Source organism: Talpa europaea, assembly GCF_964194135.1.
Source record: "Talpa europaea genome assembly, chromosome: 2".
Taxonomy (NCBI): Eukaryota; Metazoa; Chordata; class Mammalia; order Eulipotyphla; family Talpidae; genus Talpa; species Talpa europaea.
Genome location: NC_140068.1, coordinates 96,794,497 through 96,814,331, shown reverse-complemented (window position 1 = coordinate 96,814,331; position 19,835 = coordinate 96,794,497). Strand labels below are relative to the sequence as shown.

General features: G+C 56.4%; 1 protein-coding gene across 1 annotated transcript in view; it reads left to right on the top strand.

Annotated features, from left to right (window-relative positions):
- The window catches only part of ITPR3 (inositol 1,4,5-trisphosphate receptor type 3), a gene marked incomplete at both ends in the record, with an annotated part of 64,983 nt that overhangs the window by 26,912 nt on the left and 18,236 nt on the right, over positions 1 to 19,835 (top strand). Inside the window, 26 exons of the mRNA XM_084228004.1 lie at positions 1,414 to 1,535; positions 3,077 to 3,163; positions 3,721 to 3,879; positions 4,092 to 4,190; positions 4,481 to 4,564; positions 5,882 to 6,028; positions 6,294 to 6,389; positions 6,965 to 7,015; positions 7,196 to 7,338; positions 8,202 to 8,301; positions 8,383 to 8,543; positions 9,084 to 9,225; positions 10,299 to 10,460; positions 10,984 to 11,156; positions 11,686 to 11,805; positions 12,182 to 12,364; positions 13,279 to 13,530; positions 13,614 to 13,758; positions 14,235 to 14,376; positions 15,025 to 15,224; positions 16,087 to 16,216; positions 16,653 to 16,710; positions 17,784 to 17,949; positions 18,955 to 19,119; positions 19,193 to 19,267; positions 19,670 to 19,795. Of these exons, the coding sequence (XP_084084130.1) occupies positions 1,414 to 1,535; positions 3,077 to 3,163; positions 3,721 to 3,879; positions 4,092 to 4,190; positions 4,481 to 4,564; positions 5,882 to 6,028; positions 6,294 to 6,389; positions 6,965 to 7,015; positions 7,196 to 7,338; positions 8,202 to 8,301; positions 8,383 to 8,543; positions 9,084 to 9,225; positions 10,299 to 10,460; positions 10,984 to 11,156; positions 11,686 to 11,805; positions 12,182 to 12,364; positions 13,279 to 13,530; positions 13,614 to 13,758; positions 14,235 to 14,376; positions 15,025 to 15,224; positions 16,087 to 16,216; positions 16,653 to 16,710; positions 17,784 to 17,949; positions 18,955 to 19,119; positions 19,193 to 19,267; positions 19,670 to 19,795 (3,488 nt within the window). The remainder of the gene's footprint in view (positions 1 to 1,413; positions 1,536 to 3,076; positions 3,164 to 3,720; positions 3,880 to 4,091; positions 4,191 to 4,480; positions 4,565 to 5,881; positions 6,029 to 6,293; positions 6,390 to 6,964; positions 7,016 to 7,195; positions 7,339 to 8,201; positions 8,302 to 8,382; positions 8,544 to 9,083; positions 9,226 to 10,298; positions 10,461 to 10,983; positions 11,157 to 11,685; positions 11,806 to 12,181; positions 12,365 to 13,278; positions 13,531 to 13,613; positions 13,759 to 14,234; positions 14,377 to 15,024; positions 15,225 to 16,086; positions 16,217 to 16,652; positions 16,711 to 17,783; positions 17,950 to 18,954; positions 19,120 to 19,192; positions 19,268 to 19,669; positions 19,796 to 19,835) is intronic.

Below are 19,835 nucleotides of genomic sequence, written 5' to 3'. Positions count from 1 at the left end.
GGAGGGGTGTTACCCCGGCTTCTTCTTGAGAACTGAGCAGAACCCCTTAAAGACATACTCTCTTCAATGAACTGAGTGTTTATTTCCAGAAGGGACGCCCCCTCACGCTGGGGAGCCAGGGTGGGCTAGGTGGGCTGCCCGGGGCGGCTCCATGTACTTTTGGAATTGCCATTTCCCCTCCCTTCAAGGAACTTCTGTCTTCCCTGAATTCTGACTCACTCAGCTTCTCCTCTTGATGGGAGGGGCCTCTGTCTCCTCAGAGGCCAGAAGGAAAATCCAGGTTTGCGCTTGGTTCTCCAGGGCTGGGTGGCTAGCTTTGGCTGGAGCAGGAAGATAGCTCTCCTTTTAGAGGGAAGAGGAAGGGCCTGAAAGAGGGGAGACCCCTTCTCAGTGCTCTGCTCCCCTAGGTCCCCCATATAACCATCGCTCTCCTGTGTCCCATGCTGCTGGAGCGCGGTGCAGACCTGGCGTGGCACTGCTGCATCACAGGGTCCCAGTGGCTGCAAGTCCACCCATTGATTCCCTCTGTAAACAGGGAACTCACTCCTCACAGCACAGCCCCGGCTGTTGTTAAACAGACCCAGTAGCCGTGGTGGCATTTCACCATGAATGGGATCTTCCAGCTCGTGCCTCCTTTTGATAAGAAGTAAAATCTGACACTCCTTTGGCTTTACGGAAATCATTGGTGTCTTGTTTATTTTCCAAAATGAAAATTGTAATCATCAGCCTATTTTTGGAATTTTGATTGGCCTTGTCTTAGGTCGAGTTTCTTGGAAGCAGAGCATGTAATGGGGAGAATTATTGAAGAGAAGTCTTAGGGCAGAGTGGGGGAGACTCGCTCAACCAGGGCAGGTGAAGAGCTGAGCAAGGAGGCAGTTTCAGGGAAGAGAAGCTTCAGCCTGATGCCCCAGGGGCTGGGGAGTGACCAGCCTGCAGTGTCCTCCAGAGGCCGGGCTGGGACAAGCATGCGTCAGCCCCTGGATGGTGGCCACTCAGGGGGGAGTAAGGGTTGTAGCTTCCCAGGCACTGTGATGGCAGGTGGCCAGAGAAGGATGTGGGTGTGAATTGCCAGCCAGGGATATCCACAAAAACTGGGCACAGACAGAGGGTGGGGGTCGCCAGCCTTTGATAAAGCTCCTGTGGGGAAGAGGGAAGAGGGCGTGTGTCTACCTCCTAGGAGAGAGCCTGCTCTCAGACCTGCTTCTGGACTCTCCGTTTTGCTGAGCATAATCCAGGATGCTGCTAGGCTTTTCCAACCACTTCCCATCTAGCCTGACTAGGAAGAAGAAGGGAGGGGAGGAGGAGAGAGAAAGGCGGGGGGCTTGGGGGCAGGGCTGCAGGCTGGGGTTTTCTCCAGGCTCTCCTGAGCTCCAGATGAACTGATCCCCCTCCTTTTTGCCTGCTCTACCATAGACTGCCTCTTCAAGGTGTGCCCCATGAACCGTTACTCAGCTCAGAAGCAGTACTGGAAGGCCAAGCAGACCAAACAGGACAAGGAGAAGATCGCCGATGTGGTTCTGCTGCAGAAGCTGCAGGTGTGTGTGTGTGTGTGTGTTGGGGGAGTAGAGCACCCTCCCAAGCACCCAGGCTGGCACAAGCGATGCCAGGGCAGATAGCTCAGTGAGTGGAATGTGGACTGGATTTCAGCTCCCACCAGCCCTTCAGCTGGACACCATGGTGCAGTGAACAACCTGGACAGCTGTACATGGAGTTACCAGTGACTCCAGGGAATCTAGTTTGAGAACTAGCCTTAACCTTTCCTCTAGTTTTATAGAGTTGGAGCTCGGGGTCCTTAGATGGGATGGGGCTGTCTGTGGTCATCCTGTGGGTTTACAATAGGGTCTAAATGGCCCCCAGGTCTCTGACCCACCTTGGGTTCCTTGGATACATGGACAGTACAGTACGGGGGCCTGGCGGTGACTCGTGGGCTCTCTGGGGCTGTGGCTCAGCTCACATCTTGGCAGTCCTCTCTGGACAGAGCTCAGGGCCCCGAGCCCAGCCCTCCTGGAGAAGAGTGGGAGGCTCTGGCTGTGGTCAGCAATTTTGCAGCCTGCTTCTGCGACCTCCCCCATCACGCAGACTTTGCTTTCCTTTTTCCTGGCCCTGAGGAGTGGGTGTGAGGTGAGAAGCGTGGGCTCCCCCATAGCTGTGGACAGGGCTGAAAAGAGGAGGCGGGGCTGGGCTGCTGAGCTCATTACCCCTGCTCTCTTCCTGGACTGGGGACTGTCACAGGCCCCCTTCCTGCTGCCGACACAGGCAGAGGCTGAGCTGGGATCTGGCCTGGTCTGCGCAGTCACACAGGCAGATGTACTCAGACTGCACTTGGTCACAGCAGCACGCTGTATGTTTGTGGAAAGTCACATGGTAAACGGCAAGACTTGCCAGCAGCCATCCTCAGCCTGGCCTTGGTCATGAGATCTGGGGCAGGGGACTGAGGAGAAGAAAGGAGCAAAGGGGCCATTGCTCAGAGGGTGCCAATCTGATGCAGGAGACAGAGCCTCTCCTCAGGCAGCTTCCTGTCTAATGAAACAGAAGTGCTTAAAAAGGTGCTCTTGGTGAGGTGCAGACCAGATCCTTGAGGCTACTTGAGTGACATCAGGGTTGCATGTGGCCAGTCAGAGAAAGCCCCCTGGAGGCAGTGGACTAGGGGCCCACAGTTTTGGGAGGGGGTCACAAGGAGTGGGTGGAAGAGGAGGAGGAAATTGCACCAAGCATGCTTGGGCCTGGCACCAGAGGGGCCATCAGGAGCCCGTGAGGCGGGGGTCGGGAGGCACAGCTTAGGTTGTCTGCTGAGGGTGTGGAGGGCATGGGTGCTCAAGGGCTTGCTGGTATGCCCCCTCCACGGGGAGGTGTGGGGGGCAGGGAGGAGGAATTTGGTTCCCCGGCTGCCTCTACACTCTGAGCCTCGGTCCCTCCTCCAGAGTAGGAAGGAACGGGCCAGCTGGCCCATGAGGTCACTGTGGGTGCAGTGCCAGGAGCTGTGTGTCTGTGTGTGTGTGCGCGCACGCGCGCAGGTGTGTGTGCAGGTGAGGTGTGTCCCTCCAGGGCCAGGCCTCTCACCTCTGTGCGTGTGCAGCATGCGGCCCAGATGGAGCAGAAGCAGAACGACACGGAGAACAAGAAGGTGCACGGGGACGTGGTGAAGTATGGCAGTGTGATCCAGGTGAGACCTGCTGCGGGTCCCGGAAGGACTGGGTTGGGGTGCGGCGTCCAGCTGGCGTGCCCTGGGGGGGCGGTTTGTGTCCTCAGTGGGTGACTCTAGGACGTCTCTGTGATTGCACACCTGTGTGTGTCCTCGGCCAGGTGGCCTGAGCAGCTGTGTCCACTGGTGTGTTTTTGGCACAGTGGTCACCAGCTGTTTTGGGGTTCAAACCTTGGCTCTGTGACTTTGGGTAAGTTACTTAAATTCCTGACGCCTCCGTTTCCCATCTGCCGAGTCAGGCAGTGATGGTGCTTCCCAATTGGTTGTTGTAAGTGCTGTGAGGTACAGCGTGTATTTAGAACAGTGCTGGTTCTGTTTTGGGGTCACCTGGGCACCCCGCTGGTGTGTATGTTTGTGTGATCATGTGTGTGGCTGCATGAGTCTCAGTTTGTGTTTGTGTCTGTCTGACACTGTATGTGCATCAAGCTGTGACCAAGCAGCCCCCGCGGTCTCCCCCGCCTCAATGGGCAGGCCTCCCGGGGCCCGGAGACCTCACCCGCGCCCTGCCTGTCCCCCAGCTCCTGCACATGAAAAGCAACAAGTACCTGACAGTGAACAAGCGGCTGCCGGCCCTGCTGGAGAAGAACGCCATGCGGGTGACCCTGGATGCCACGGGCAACGAGGGCTCCTGGCTCTTCATCCAGCCCTTCTGGAAGCTGCGGAGCAATGGGGACAATGTGAGGGCAGGGCTGGCAGGGCCGGACAGGTGGGGATGGGGGCTGATGGAGGGTGCAGGCCATAGTTCTGAGGGACTGCTGAAGAGGTGGATGTGGGTGAGGGGATGGCCTGGGTGAGGTCAAGCCCATTTCTTAGGCAGGACACCTGAGATCAGAGGAGACCTAGAGACCTGGCCTTTCCCACCCTCACCCCATTGCACCTGTCTCCACAGGTGGTTGTGGGGGACAAGGTGATCCTGAACCCCGTCAACGCCGGGCAGCCTCTGCATGCCAGCAATTACGAGCTCAGTGACAACGTGGGCTGCAAGGAGGTAAGGGGCTTGCAGTGGAGAGGTGTCCACATGTCCCTGAGGACACCATTTTCTCCCCACCAGTTTCATCTGGATGAATAGGGCTTCACTGCTCCCCCACCTCTCCCATCTGCACCCATTGTCCATCCCATAAGCTGGTGGCCCCTGGGCAGGTCTAGGGACACTGACTGGGAGGAGACACCCCCTTGTTGTGCTCTAGGGGCCTGGTTCTCCCCTCCCCGGGCCCCAGCATTGTGTGCTCCCCATTGTTGGGGGTCTACCTGGCATCATGTGTCTCTGCCCTTCCTCAGGTCAACTCTGTGAACTGCAACACCAGCTGGAAGATCAACCTGTTCATGCAGTTCCGAGACCACCTGGAGGAGGTGTTGAAAGGGGTAAGAGGGCCTCCCCGGTGGCACAGTGGTTGAGTGCTGGGTTGCGAGGCTGCCCGCGGCCTTTGCGGCGCTGGTTCGATCCCCGGCTGCTCCCCGGCCACCGGAGGAGGGTCCCGCATGGCAGCGCAGACCTCTCCTGCCGCCCGCTGCTTCCCTCAGCAGTGTACTTCGGTCCTTCTGCCTGCTCTGCTCCCCGCTCTGGCTCTGGTGAATTCTCTCACCCTCCCGCGCTTCTGACTGTACCCAGTGCTTGTATAAACAAAACAAACAAACAAACCAGCAAACAAATAAATAAAGCATGCCTCTATAAAAAAAAAAAAAAAAGAAAGGGGTAAGAACTGGAGCCCCCCACCCGGCCACCTGCCTACTGGTGCAGCCCTCCTCCCACCAACTCCTCGTCCTGCCTTCCCCCTCCGACCACGCACCCAGCTCTGCTCCCAGTCTGGCCTGCCCCTCCCCGCGCCCCTTCTCGCTGCTCCCAGCCTGTGTTGCAGTTGGGAGTGTTTTTGGTGGATCTGTCATGGCTCCGATGTTAGATTCCAGGCAACTTGGAAGTAAGACTTGAGTGTGCAAAGCCCACCCTGTTTTTGCTCCAGCCGGGCACTGCCTGGTGCAGAAGTCCCTAGGCTCTGTCATAGTAATGAACTCAATCTGCATATATCCACGCACACGCGTTGGTTCTGCTGATGTTGGCTGAGTCCTTGGTGTTCAGCGCAGTGTAGAGAGGACAGCTGGTGTGGCGGGTGATGGGCCCAGGAGCAGCAGCCGTGCATGAGAGCCCACTGGGGACAGATCCCGCCAGGGCAAGCATGATGGAGAGCGAGGTTAGGTATGGTGTAGGCGTGGCAGACATGGACTCACGTCCCATTGACAACGACCACGTGACCCTTGGCAGGACACATACCTTGTCTGTGCCCGAGTTGGTCCACCTGTAAAATGGGGATATTGATGCCTGTGCCCTGAGGGTTAGTTTGAAGATAAGTGGGGAGGGCTGGCTCGGAGGGCTGGCTCAGCGGCTGGCATGCAGTAAGCGTGCAGAGTTACTTCCTGACTCAAATGCTAATCCTCTGACATGTGCAAGGAGATCAGAGCTTCCCCATGTTACAGAAGGACTATGTTAAGGGACTTATCCCAAGACACGCAGCCTGTAAGGGCAGAGCCAGGATCCAAACTTGGCCTCTGCAGAGATGGAGAGGCCGTGGTCCACGCACTCCACCTGCCCCCATCTTGGGGGGGAACAAAAGAAATGGGCTGCACTGCACTGAAGTGGAATGGTAGGTCTCTGTCTATCCTGAGCCTGTGCCCCACTGCCTGCAGGGGGACGTGGTGCGACTGTTCCACGCGGAGCAGGAGAAGTTCCTGACGTGCGACGAGTACAAAGCCAAGCTGCAGGTGTTTCTGCGCACCACGCTGCGCCAGTCCGCCACCTCGGCCACCAGCTCCAATGCCCTCTGGGAGGTGGAGGTCAGAGCCTACTTCCCGCATCCAGGACCCAGCCCTTTACTCCAGTCTGGGCCACCCCTCCCTCTTCCCCCATCCCTCTGGAGGGGGTGGAAGGTTGACCCCTGTGTCTCCTCTAAGCCCCTTCAGAGCCAAGGAGGGTCCAGGACACCAGGTGCTCCATACCTTCCCCATCCCTCTGCTCCCCAGCAGGGTTTGTGCTGCCTCTCCCTGGCCAGTCTCCTTCCTGCCTCACCCCTGCACCCTGCCCCACCCCAAACCCCACCAGGTTGTCCACCATGACCCCTGCCGTGGAGGAGCTGGCCACTGGAATGGCCTATACCGCTTCAAGCACCTGGCCACAGGCAACTACCTGGCTGCTGAGGTGAGTGGCAGGCAGAGGGCATCCTGGGAGTCAGGCTGTGTGGGCATGCCAGAGCCTGGGGACCTACTGCACTTCTGCACACACACACACATGCCTGTGGACCCTGGCTTATGGGCTCATGCAGTCACTCAACAAATATTATCAGTAGGTGCGTGACTGCAAAAAAGCCTAGTAAATGTTACTGTGTTATAAATAACACCACTACTATGTGTTGGGAGCTCTTTTAGGCACCAGGGATATATCAGTGAACAAAATTCCCAGCCCTTGCAGAACTTAAATTTGACACCCATGTCTGTCCATAATGTACAGGCTTGTTGGGGCATTTGTGTGTGTCAGAGTGTGTGTTTGTTCATCTGTCGGTCTACAGAGAGGGATCATGAAGAGCATGACTTGGGGCCTCTCATTAGTGGCTTCTTCAGGAGTGATGCGGGTTTTGGGGCCTGGGTAGGCACCCCTGGGAGAGTGGAGGCTGTATGCCCTGAATCAAGGCTATGTGTAGACCTGCCTTGGAGTGGGGGTTATGTGAGTATAGCTTGGAATCCAATAAATCCCCCCATCTTGCATCTCTGTTCCAGGAGAATCCCAGCTATAAGGGCGATGCTTCTGATCCCAAGGCAGCAGGAGCGGTGAGGACCAAAGCTGGACCCTAGGGCTTAGGGAAGGGGGACCAAGCATTGCTCTCTGGGGTGGGTGGGAGTGGGAGAGCAGGAATTCCTAGGAAGTGGGATGGAGGGAGAAGACCTCTCAGGGGGGATTTCAGGTGGTTTCAGAAGGCCTGAGTGGAGGAATTGGGATCTTCACCCCAGGGTGCCCAGGGCCGCACGTGTCGCCGGAATGCTGGGGAAAAGATCAAGTACCGCTTGGTGGCTGTTCCCCACGGCAATGACATCGCCTCCCTCTTTGAGCTGGACCCTACCACGTTGCAGAAAACCGACTCCTTTGTGCCCCGGTGGGTGTGCGTCATGTGTCTGGGGGCTGACTGGGTGTGCCCAGGCTGGGTCATTCTGCCTCTGGACTCCCTGTGACCCCACTCCTCTGTCCTCCTGAGGTCCTTTGGCCTCAGGACCTGCAGACCCACCCCTCTGGGGATCCTGCTCTGAAGCAGCTGACCCCAAAAGTGTTTGCTGTGCAACTGGCCTGTGTTTGGCACTCCGGGTGCTGCCCTGTGCCACTTCTCCATGTCCTTCATTAGCTGCCTGCCCTTTCTGGACAGGCATAGGGCGGTTTGTCCAAGGTACACTGCGTTGGGTGGCCCCCTGACCCTCAGATTCTAGGACATGACATCCAGAGACAACCCCACTTTCACTTTACCAGCTTTACAACCTCAGGCAGCTTCCTCAATTACTTTGCTGATTTCCTCAAGTCTTCGGGAGAATTAGCTGAGTCACTACAAGCACACGATCCCTTACCTGAAACTCTTGGGGCTGGATGCGTTTTAGATTGAGTGTTTTTCATTTCAGAAAGTTAATTATATTTCAAATCAAAGACATAAGTATTTCTGCTGTGAAATGCATGCTTCTAGACACTAAATGGGATAAATGGTCTAAATAGCCTCATTTGTCCAAATGAATTTTGGTCCCAAGTTTACAAACAAGCCCTGGCTTGAGAGTGCTTGGGATTTGAGGAGTGTGATGAGGCAGGTGGGCCGGGAAAGGGTGCTGGTTAGCAGGATTTCTCACCTGGGAGGAGCTAGGGTCCCCTCCCCCCACTGCTGGGTGTGGAGTCAGGTGGAGATGTGGCGCTCTTGGGAGTGGAGTGGCTGGACCACTGGACACACTCACTCCCGGCGCCCTGCCCCCGCCCCGCCTGCAGGAACTCCTACGTGAGACTTCGCCACCTCTGCACCAACACGTGGATCCAAAGCACCAACGTGCCCATCGACGTGGATGAGGAGCGGCCCATCCGCCTCATGGTGCGGGTGGCCCCGGGGCTGGGTGCTGGGGCGGGGTCCCGAGCTCATCCCCAGGTGCCCTGCTGACCTCTGCCCCTGTAGCTGGGCACCTGCCCCACCAAGGAGGACAAGGAGGCCTTTGCCATTGTATCAGTGCCTGTGTCTGAGATCCGAGACCTGGACTTTGCCAATGACGCCAGCTCCATGCTGGCCAGCGCCGTGGAGAAGCTCAATGAGGGCTTCATCAGCCAGAATGACCGCAGGTGGGCAAGGCGGGGAGCTTATGGGGTCTCCTGAGGAGCCTTGCCGTTCTGGGAAGTAGTTGCAAAGCAGAAACTGGGTGGGCTGGACCGGGTGGTGTGATCAGAGCCGGGGACTGTCCTGCGGGCCCCTGGGTGCCCAGGCCCTGCTCACGTTGTCTCAGTGTTAGCTCTGATGGCGCCATTAACACTGCTGTTTTACTGACAGTGGGACGGGGCTCAGAGAGTTAAGACACTTGTCCAGGGGGACTCAGCTAGTAAGCGGCATTCAGGACGGCATGCAGATCCCTTTACACCTGCCTTGTGCCCTGTCCTTTCCAGATTGGAATGTCCTGAGTTGGGGGCGCTTCAGAACTCAGGGTGGTGGGGTGAGGGGTGTGTTTTGACTGTAGTTGGGGTGAAGGCGGGGTGGCCTTTGCACTCTGGCAGCACACCTGAATCACTGCATGTTTGGGAAGGGCTGTGTGTCCCACTGTGGGCTCGTGCGGAAGTTGCCCGGAGTCGATGACTCACATGCGTCATCCCTGGGGTCCTGTCTGGAAGGTTTGTCATCCAGCTGCTGGAGGACCTGGTGTTCTTCGTGAGTGATGTTCCCAACAATGGGCAGAATGTGCTGGACATCATGGTCACCAAGCCCAACCGGGAGCGGCAGAAGCTGATGAGGGAACAGAATATCCTCAAGCAGGTACCTGTGCACACGCTCGGGAATGGGGAGGGCTGCAGTGAAGGCGGCGGGGCAGGGCCTGGGACCAGGAGCAGCGCGGCCTTTCAATGTGAGTGGTCCTGTTCTCATCTCCAGTCCCCCTGCTGTTTCTCATCACTTCTTTGGAAAAAATCAGTACTTTCCAAACCTATCCTGTGTGCCAGGCACTGCCCTAAGCGCCCTACATGTATTGGCACAGTTGATTCTCATGATGTGGGGAGCTGCTGCTGTTATCTTCATTTTGGGGAAACTGAGGCATGCAGCATTGGAGAAATGAGCACGTGCACCCAGCTAGGAAGCATGGACATGGAGGAGGATCTGAACTTAAGCTGTTGGGTCTCTTGCTGCCATTTGCCAGTTGGCTTTATGGGACTCTGAGTCTGTATATACATCCTTCCATGCATACATTTCAGAAGGTGCTCCTCACCCCTAAAGCTGTACCTCCAAGAAACATGGACACCATCCTATATAAGCACGGTGCCATCATTGTACCTAAGGAAATTAGCGCTACTACCCAATATCAACTTTCCCCACCTTTCCCAAAATGTCTTTATAAGGCTTGTTTTCCTTTGAACCAGGAACCCAACAAAGGTTTTCTCATTTCATTTACTTCTGTCCCTTTATTGTCTGTTCTAGAACATTTTTTTCAACAATTACAATTTTTGTAATTACATAAACTTTTTTTTTTTGATGAGACAGGCCTGTTTCTTGTCTCTTGATCTCTGGCCATACCTCCCTGACCTGCCTTTTCTCTTGGCCTCAGACCCCTGAAGGTGACCTTCTGTTCATCCCCAGACACTGAGCTAGGCCCAGGATCTGAGTTGGGATTAGAATTCACGAGGGGAGGAGTGAGCTGACATCAGCTCTGGATTCTGGTCAGGAGTAGGGGTGAGGGCTGGGCCTGGGGCCAATGGTGGGTACACTGGGGAGGTAGTGCAGCTTTGAATCAGCTTGGGGAGGCTTTGGGGCAGGTTTGGTTTGGGGTTTAGGGTTCTTGGGATGATTAGGGGTGTCACAAGTGTGAACATCCCTCCTTACTCTCCCTTCTCCCCCAGATCTTTGGCATTCTGAAGGCCCCGTTTCGGGACAAGGGAGGTGAGGGACCCCTGGTGCGGCTGGAGGAGCTCTCAGACCAGAAGAATGCCCCCTACCAGCACATGTTTCGCCTGTGCTACCGCGTGCTGCGCCACTCTCAGGAGGACTACCGCAAGAACCAGGTGGGCCCCTCCTGTCCGCCCCGGCACCCACTCACCTGCTGCCTGGCTTGCTTATGTCCTCACTGCTGCTTTCACTCATTCAGCAGTGCTTTCTGAGGCACCTGCTGTGTGCCAGGCACTGTTCTGGGCCCTGGGGATACGGAGCAGGTGATATGGCCAGCTTCAAGGCCCCTCAGGAGAGCCTTGTGCTATTGGGGTGAGTGCTCTGCTGTTGCTGTATTGAAACTCATTCTTTTGGAACAAGGGTCCTGCTATTGAGTTTTGCACATGGGCCACATAAATTATGTAGCTAGCCCTGCTGGACAGACAAGGTCCCTTTCACGTGGAGGTACCTCCTCTGGCAGGGAGGTAGACCATGAGGTGAATAAATGTTACATAAGCCCTCTCTTCTTCCTCTCGATGCTGGCTTCCCCTCCCAGACGTCCACCTTTCTGGGATCAGGGTCCCCCACTGATGTCAGATCCTGGTCTTGGGGTCTGGAGCTGCCCTGGGCTCCCCATGACCCCAGCATGTCTGCCCCCAGGAGCACATCGCCAAGCAGTTTGGGATGATGCAGTCCCAGATCGGCTATGACATTCTGGCCGAAGACACCATCACTGCTCTGCTGCACAACAACCGCAAGCTCCTGGAGAAGCATATCACCAAGACTGAGGTGGAGACCTTCGTGAGCCTGGTGCGGAAGAATCGGGAACCCAGGTGGGCCTGCCTGCCCGCCCTCCACCCCTGTCCAGGGTAGAAAGTTAGCCGGTGCCGATGGTTAAAATATTGAGATTTTTCTGCCCCTGTGAATAAGTTGCCACATCTCTGAGGCCCTCCACTCTGGGCCACTCTGGGGCCTCTCCCAAATTGGGCCCAGTCTAGCAAGAGAATTGAGACGTTTGGTATAACAGGAGGTGCTAGACCCTTCCCTAGTGGCAAAATCTGCGCCTGTGTTCAACCCGTTAAATAGTTTGAATGTCGTTTCTGTCCTTGTGCATCCTTCACCCTGACCCTTGAGTCTCCATCTGGCCTCACATCTGCCCCAGGGTGATATCTGTGGGTTGTCCCTCCTTGGGTGACTGGGAGCCCATCCCACCAATCACTAGGCTTTGGAAGCATGGGACAGCAGGAGCAGCAGACTGATCCAGGGACCCAGTGTTGCTAGCTGGGGAAGGAGGATGGTGGGCTTTGTCCCCATTTGGGGCCAGTCTCTGAACCCCCTGCCCCACTGCTATGGCCACCCCAGGTTCCTGGACTACCTCTCTGACCTGTGTGTGTCCAACCACATCGCTATCCCCGTCACCCAGGAGCTCATCTGCAAGTGTGTACTGGACCCCAAGAACAGTGACATTCTCATTCAGACTGAGTAAGCCTCCACAGTCTCCCCATGGCCCAGCAGCCCCCTCCCCGCCGCCAGAGTTCCACCCTGCCTGTCTCCCTTAGCCACCTTAGAGCTCGAGCCCCATCTAGGTTCAGGCTAGAACCCGTGCGCTCTGCAGACATGCGTGCAGTGTCTGCTGTGTGCCCAGCTCCGGGCCAGCACTGGGTGTGGGGGGGGAGGGCATAGAGGAGACTGAGCCGTGGCCCCTGCCCTGGAGGAGCTCATGGTTTCAGGGTCCAAGCTGGAGGTGGTTCCACGTGCAAAGGCGCCTGGCGCCTGGGTGGACCCCGTGTGCTCAGGGAGGCTCTGCGTGTGACCTCCCGCACACCGCTCCCTGTGACTGCGTGGCGCTGCTCTGCAGGCTCCGGCCCGTGAAGGAGATGGCCCAGTCCCACGAGTACCTGAGCATCGAGTACTCAGAGGAGGAAGTGTGGCTCACTTGGACCGACAAGAATAATGAGCACCATGAGAAGAGTGTGAGGCAGCTGGCCCAGGAGGCGAGGGCCGGCAACGCCCACGACGAGAACGTGCTCAGCTACTACAGGTGACCCCCGTCTCTGCTCCTCCCCCCCCAAAGCTTCCTGTGCCCTTTGGCCTCTCAGCAGCCTTCGACCTGTCCCCGCTGAGAGATGAGGTCTCATGGCTTCTGGTGGGGCTCCTGCCTCCACTTGCTGGCAATGCTGCCTTCACTAGGGAGGCTCAGCGAAGGATGACTTTGTAACCCCAATAGCACGGGGTGTCCTTGAGCCAGCTTAGCGCAGTGATAGGCCCAAAGGAAACCCAGACAGTCTCCGAATACACACGTTTTAAAAGATGCTCATTATACACCAGGCACTTTGGGAAGCATTTACCCAATGACTCTTAAACCTCATAGGTCTGTGAGGGAGGGGCTGTCTTACCCTCAGCTTAAAGTTGGGAGACAGACAGAGAGGTACACGAACTGCCCCAGGTTACGTAGCTGTAAGTGTAGGCATGGTTCAGGCCCAGGCTGTCTGGCTCTGGAGCCCACAATGGGTCATGCAGGGCTCCTCGGAGGAAGCAGAGGGCATGGCGTCACCTAGTGCAGAACAGAGCTTCCTTCGTCCTCATTTCTATAGCTCTGGCATCTTCCACCTCCTGCTCGCCCTCCCTCCTCTCTCCCAACCCTGCCCTTCCCTCACAGTGGCCCAGGCCCCTTCCTCTCCCAAACCTTCAGCCACCCCTTTCCCCGTGATGATCTGTCCTGGCTGAGCCAGAAAGCATTTAACAAGGAGGGGAGATTTGCAAATAGTCACCCCAGACTGTTTTTTCCTTTCACCTCTCTTAGCTCAGCACTGCGTCCTTTCTCTTATAGCAGTCGGTGTCCTGTTTAACCTAAGTCCCTTTCTCCAGTCTCAACAAGCCCAGACCCCAACAAGCTCAGACCCCAACTCTTGCTGGTGCCCCTGCCATGTCCTCATCGTCTTTCCTGCCCCTCAGGTACCAGCTGAAGCTCTTTGCCCGCATGTGTCTGGACCGGCAGTACCTGGCCATACACGAGATCTCCCAGCAGCTGGGCATTGACCTGATCTTCCTGTGCATGGCGGATGAGATGCTGCCCTTTGACCTGCGCGCCTCCTTCTGCCACTTGATGCTGCATGTGCACGTGGACCGAGACCCCCAGGAGCTGGTCACGCCCGTCAAGTTCGCCCGTCTCTGGACTGAGATCCCCACAGCCATAACCATCAAGGAGTGAGACGGGTGGGGCGTGTGGGCTTGGTAAGGCTGGGGGGGGGGAATCTTGTGGTCCCTTACACCTCACTGCCTCACCCCAGCTATGATTCTAACCTCAACGCCTCCCGAGATGACAAGAAGAACAAGTTTGCCAGCACCATGGAGTTCGTGGAGGACTACCTCAACAACGTGGTCAGCGAGGCCGTGCCCTTTGCCAACGAGGAGAAGAACAAGCTCACCTTTGAGGTTGGCTGGGTTTATCAGGGCTTGGGTGTACTCCCACTGGGCAACCCTCCAGGGTGGGTTGTGAGACCCATGACCTCACTTTCTTCAGTGCCTGAAGCCCTGCAGGGGGACCACGTAGACCCCCTAGGACTCTCCAAGAGGGAGGCTTCTCTGCTGAAGCTGGGGTTGTCCCATCAGCCCAGGGCCCCACCACAGGGTTCTGGCAGGATCCTCCTTTCTTATCCCCTCCTGTATTCCTGTCCCATTCCCTCCTTAGTGGCTTCCCTTGTAGGCCCTTCTTCCCCAGTAGCCTACTAGGGTCAGGCTGCCCTTGTCTGGGACCCTTGGTTCTGCTTTCACCCAGCCCCACCCTTCCAGAGACCTACTTTTCCTAAAGAACCTCACCTTTAAAGGCACTAACCCCCCCACCCCATGAAGTCCCGCCCCATTACCCTGGCCCGCCCACACTCACCTGGGGCCCCGCCCTCTCTCCGCAGGTGGTCAGCCTGGCACACAATCTCATCTACTTTGGCTTCTACAGCTTCAGCGAGCTGCTGCGGCTCACCCGCACGCTGCTAGGCATCATCGACTGTGTCCAGGCCCCCCCAGCCATAATGCAGGCCTTCGATGACTCAGGCGGTGAGGCTTTGCCTGTCCTGGCCATTCACCACCCTGAGTTCCTGTCTCCTCTTAGCCTGGGAGTTCTCTCTGCCAGCCCCCTTGAGTAGCCTCTGATGGACAGAAGGGCCCTTGGGTCCTGCAGCTGCAGTAGAGACCCTTGGGTCTGGGCAAGTTGCCTTCCAACACTGCTTGGTCTTGAGAGGAGATTATGAGTGAGGAGGGGAGACACAGGTCCCCCAGTCAGATTGGGGGTCACAGTCCTGCCTTCTTGGAACCATTCTCTTAGGGGAGATGCAGCCCTACCATGGGGGACTGTGAGGAAGAAGGGGGCGAGCTGTCCTCAGGACACCCTCAGGCACCCTAAACTTACTGAAACAGAAAGTACATGGAGATCAACTCTGGTATTTGGTGCTCCCCACACAGAGTCCCCTCATGATTTCTCATGATTTCCCACATGAAAATTCGCGCTTATCTCCCACACAGTTCACCTTTCTGCTGACCCACCCATTTTTTCCAGATTTGCCTTAAAACTTAGCTCCTCCAAGAAGCCTTCCTGGATTAGCCTTGCCCTTCCTAATCGTGGTTTCTCCCTGCTACTGCTGGAGAGTTGAGCCGGGGGTCTCTGCCGTGTACTCCCGTGACCTGCTTCTGCTCCGTGCTCTGCAGGCAAGAATGTGCGGCGGTCCATCCAGGGCGTGGGGCACATGATGTCCACCATGGTGCTGAGCCGCAAGCAGTCTGTCTTCGGCACCCCCAGCCTGCCCACTGGCGCCAGTGCTCCTGAGCCCCTGGACAGAAGCAAGTTTGAGGACAATGAAGACATCGTGGTGATGGAGACCAAGCTGAAGATCCTGGAAATCCTGCAGGTGGTTGGACCAGAGTGGGAGTGTTGGGAATAGGGCAGGACATGGAGGACAGGCTGGGCGAACCCCCCTCAGGTCACAGTATCTGGTGCCTGGAAACCTCAGGGTCATCAATATGTAGCCCCGGGCTTCTCAAAGTGTTGTCTTCAACCAGCAGCCTCAGCATCACCTGGGGACTTAGAAATGCACATGCTCAGGCCCCATCCCAGATCTAGGGGTCAGAAACAATGGGAGCAGGCCAGAGCTGATGGGTGATGAGCCCTCCCCCCCCATCCCCCATGATTCTGATGTGCATTAAAGTCTAGTTTTGTCCCTCATTGTTCAGAAGAGGGATAGTAAAAAGGGGAGAGCGGGACTTTCCCATGGTAACAGAGACCCATTTCCCAGTCACCCCAGTCCTGGGTTTCATCTGAGACTCCAGCAACACTTGGAGAGGGGATCGTAGGGTCTTCTGATTCATTCCCGGGGCCAGGGGTTATCCAGTTCTGAGTCCTGGCATGTGGTGAGGACAGAGACCAGTCAGGGTGTGTGCAGAAGTCCATGGCATCCTCTCCCCACTAGGACAGGTTGACAGGGTCGGCCTTTGGACTCATGAGAAGTTGGGCTTCCTTCCCTTTCCCTTTTCCCAGCCTGGGAAAGAGGAACTGGCCAGGGAGGCTCTCTGTCTCATTCTGAGTAGAGATGCCACTGCCCTGCACGGGGGCAGCTGGACCTCGCTGGGGAGAGGGGAACACTTGTGCTGAGACCCTGAGTGCTAGAACTCTTCTGGCCTCTGTCCCCCACAACCCACCCCACTGCCCCTGGAGCAAGATTGGCCTCCTGATCTCAGACTGACCCTCGCCCCATCCTGTCCTCGCTTCTCCAGTTCATCCTCAATGTCCGCCTGGATTACCGCATCTCCTACCTGCTGTCTGTCTTCAAGAAAGAGTTTGTGGAAGTGTTTCCCATGCAGGACAGCGGGGCAGATGGCACAGCCCCTGCCTTCGACTCCACCAGTGAGCCTCCGTCTCGCCTTCACCCTGCCCTTAGTCAAGTTTTTTTTAACTCACCCAGGGACACACAGTGGCGGGTGGCGCCTGGGGGACACCAGCTCCCCAGCCCTGTCCATTTCCTAGTGTGCAAAGGCCCTTCTTCTGCCTCGTCTCACTTATTTGCCATTGTGAGAAGGAAGGGTGGGGATGACTCTGTTTCTAAATGGGGAAACTGAGTCCCATAGAAGGACAGGGACTTGCCCAAGGTCATAATCAACTAGAGACCGAGCCAGTCCAGGGTCCTGGGTCTCCTGACTCCATATGGGGCAGGCAGAGGGGCTACCACCCAACCAGTGTGGGGAAGAGTTAATTTGGGTGTCTCTCTGCACCCTCACCCTTTTGCTCCCTGTCTTCCCTGTGCATGGACCTGCCACCCACCTCCACCTCTTGCTCCCTACAGCTGCCAATATGAACCTGGATCGCATTGGGGAGCAGGCGGAGGCCATGTTTGGAATTGGGTGAGGCCAGGGTTGAGGTTGGGGGTTTGTGTGTGGAGTGGGTGGGTGCTGCTGAATCCTCTTGGGATGGTTGATAGAGTGTTGGAGAGGCTCCCCAGATAGGGGATGATCCCTCCCTCCTCTGTCATCCCCTCAAGGCCCTTACCAGACTCTGGGGCAGGGGTGTTCCTGGCTTTGTGCTTTGACCCTTCCTTGCCTGCCAGCCCAAGTGATATAGGGACCCCGGGACCCCAGGTCATCCCCCTGACTCTGCTCGGGCACTGGCGCCTCTGTGTGAATCAGGATTTGAGCCAGGTAGCTGGGAGGATCCCTCAGAGCAGGGAGGAAGTTAATCCGTTTTTGTGCCACGCCTGTGGCATCCACTGAATGCTTTGGACCCTTGTCAGAATGTTTAATTTTTAAATTCATAAAATGAAATCTGTAAAATTACAAAGGATGCAGTTGGCACCGAGATACATACAAATGGCACCGAGATACAGTTATCAAAATATTGAAGAAAACAAGTTTGAAGTGACAGTTATATATGTGCCTCTTTATTAACACATTAAATCACAGGCTGCTCCGGCAGGTGTAATTAGTACCATTACTTTGTGATAATGATGAATGTAAACGATATTTTGTGATTTCTGCAACAACTCCAAGGTGATGTGAAAACACCTGTGTCTTTTATTGGTGACAAAATCACAGTTACCTCTAATTTTTTTTCCCTCGAGGGCGATTTTGGTTAGAGGCTGGTAAAAATAGATGTGATTCCCCCATCTCTGCTTGTGGCCCCAGCCTCTATCCATGAACTCCTTTGTGGGGTGGGGGGCAGGAGGCCATAGGAAATCCCATAGGAAAAGTCCCCGTGCCAGCTGCTTAATCAAGGAGAGCCTTGCCAGCCCCAGTGACACTGGTCTCTCAGGGCACATGGGGGTCACTTGGGGCGCTCAGGGCAGTGGCTATTTATAGACTGGGTAGTGATTTTAGAAATATGACAGTGGGCGCTGCATCTGCTAAATGGGTAGCAGGGGCATGCTTGCCGCCTGGGACAGTAGGTGATGTGCCCACCACGCCCGTACCCTGGCCTGCAGGAAGACAAGCAGCATGCTGGAGGTGGATGATGAGGGCGGCCGCATGTTCCTGCGCGTGCTCATCCACCTGACCATGCACGACTACGCGCCGCTGGTCTCAGGGGCCCTGCAGCTACTCTTCAAGCACTTCAGCCAGCGCCAGGAGGCCATGCACACCTTCAAGCAGGTGCTCCTCACCCCCTGACCCTCCCTGAGCACCCCATGGCGAGGAGGAGGACTGTGGGGTGGGGGAGGAAGGACTGAGGGGCTTCCCGAGGGCCAGAAGACCTCCTGGCCTGGACCGAGTAGGCAGGCTGCTTTGGCCACGCTGGGACTGGGGATAAACTGAGGCCGGAGCTTGCAGCTCAGGAGATCTTGATGCACATTTGCAGTTTCTGGCCTTGCTGAGCCCCTTAAAGGGAAGGGCCAGGTCTTGGACACCCATAGCTCTTCTCAGCCTGGCTCCAGGCCTGTCCTCCCTTATGATATGGGCAGCACTTTACAGTTTGCAAGCTATATCCCAGGTACCTTTGCTAAGTGCTTCAAGTCACACCTGGCACACAATCAGCCCTCAGTCAGGTCTGGGTGAGTTGTCATGTGGTCTCGATAGCCCCCGGGTGCTCTTGGTCACTCAGTCTCTACAAACGGGCATCTGGGGAGGGCACACTGTGTACCAGGCACTGAGCGTTGGGCTCGTGTAGTGGGATCCTCGGAGCAGCTGTAGTGATGACGTGGTTACCACTCTCATTCCGTTTTACTGAAGGGGGAAATCGAGGTGTGGGGAGCTTTCCTCCCTTACCCACTGACCCAGAGCGAGTAAGATGGGAATCTGGGTTCAGGTGTCTCTCAGCCAGAATCCAGTCATGCCGCGTGCTTTGCCTTGGACCCTGCTCAGTGTCCAAGGAAACAAGTGACATGTGACAGAAGTTGGTGAATAGCTGAAGCCTGGTGATGAGGCAACTCAAGACGGGGAGTGCAGGGAGGTCTGTGGCCATCAGGGAAGGCTTCCTGGAGGTGGTGGAGTTATGGCAGGGACATAAGCATTAAGCAGGAGTTGGCTAGGTGCAGAGGAACAGTGGTGGAGCGCGGATTCCAGAACTAGAGACCTGGAGCAGGGAAGGCACTGGGGGTCTCTATGAGGAGTGGACCTGGGGGTGTCATCTCACCAGCCACACCCATGCTCTACCCTCAGGTGCAGCTGCTGATCTCAGCCCAGGATGTGGAGAACTACAAGGTGATCAAGTCGGAGCTGGACCGGTTGCGGACCATGGTGGAGAAGTCCGAGCTGTGGGTGGACAAGAAGGGCAGCGGCAAGGGCGAGGAGGTGGAGGCAGGCACTGTCAAAGACAAGAAGGAGGTGAGCAGGGCGGCAGGGAGCTGGTTCTCTGTGAGGGCTGGGCTTGGCTGACCCCGACCTCCTGTGCCCCCAGCAGCCCACGGATGAGGAAGGCTTTCTGCACACGCCTGGGGAGAAGAGCAGTGAGAACTACCAGATCGTCAAGGGCGTGAGTGGCCGGGGGACCTCAGGGCGGGGCCCTGCCTGCCTAGGCGGCTCCCCCTGGGGCGGGGCCACAACTGCTTTCCTGCTCTGCTGGCCCCCAGCCTGCAAAATAGACATCTTCCAGCTTTTCCTGCCGAGGGCCAGATGGAATTATTTTAAAGCTGAAGGAATTTAATGAAATTCCATTTCACAGTCATATCTTTGTATTTACTTTTATGGATGAAATTGGGTTTTTAGTGCTTCCCTGCCTTGTCATGATGATCTGATTCATTGGTGTGGCCTCCTTCCCTCTTCCTTCTCTGCTGCGAGCTGGAATTCAGCTGAGATTGGCAGGGACTAGGACCGGCCTGAGATGTGGGCTGGACAGAGGAGGGAAGAGGCTCCATGTTCACCTCTGTGCCCCCAGATCTTGGAGCGATTGAATAAGATGTGTGGCGTTGGGGAGCAGATGAGGAAGAAACAGCAACGGCTGCTCAAGAACATGGATGCCCACAAGGTCATGCTGGACCTGCTGCAGATTCCCTACGACAAGGTGACCCCTGACTTCTGACCTCTGATTCCCCAGGGCAGCT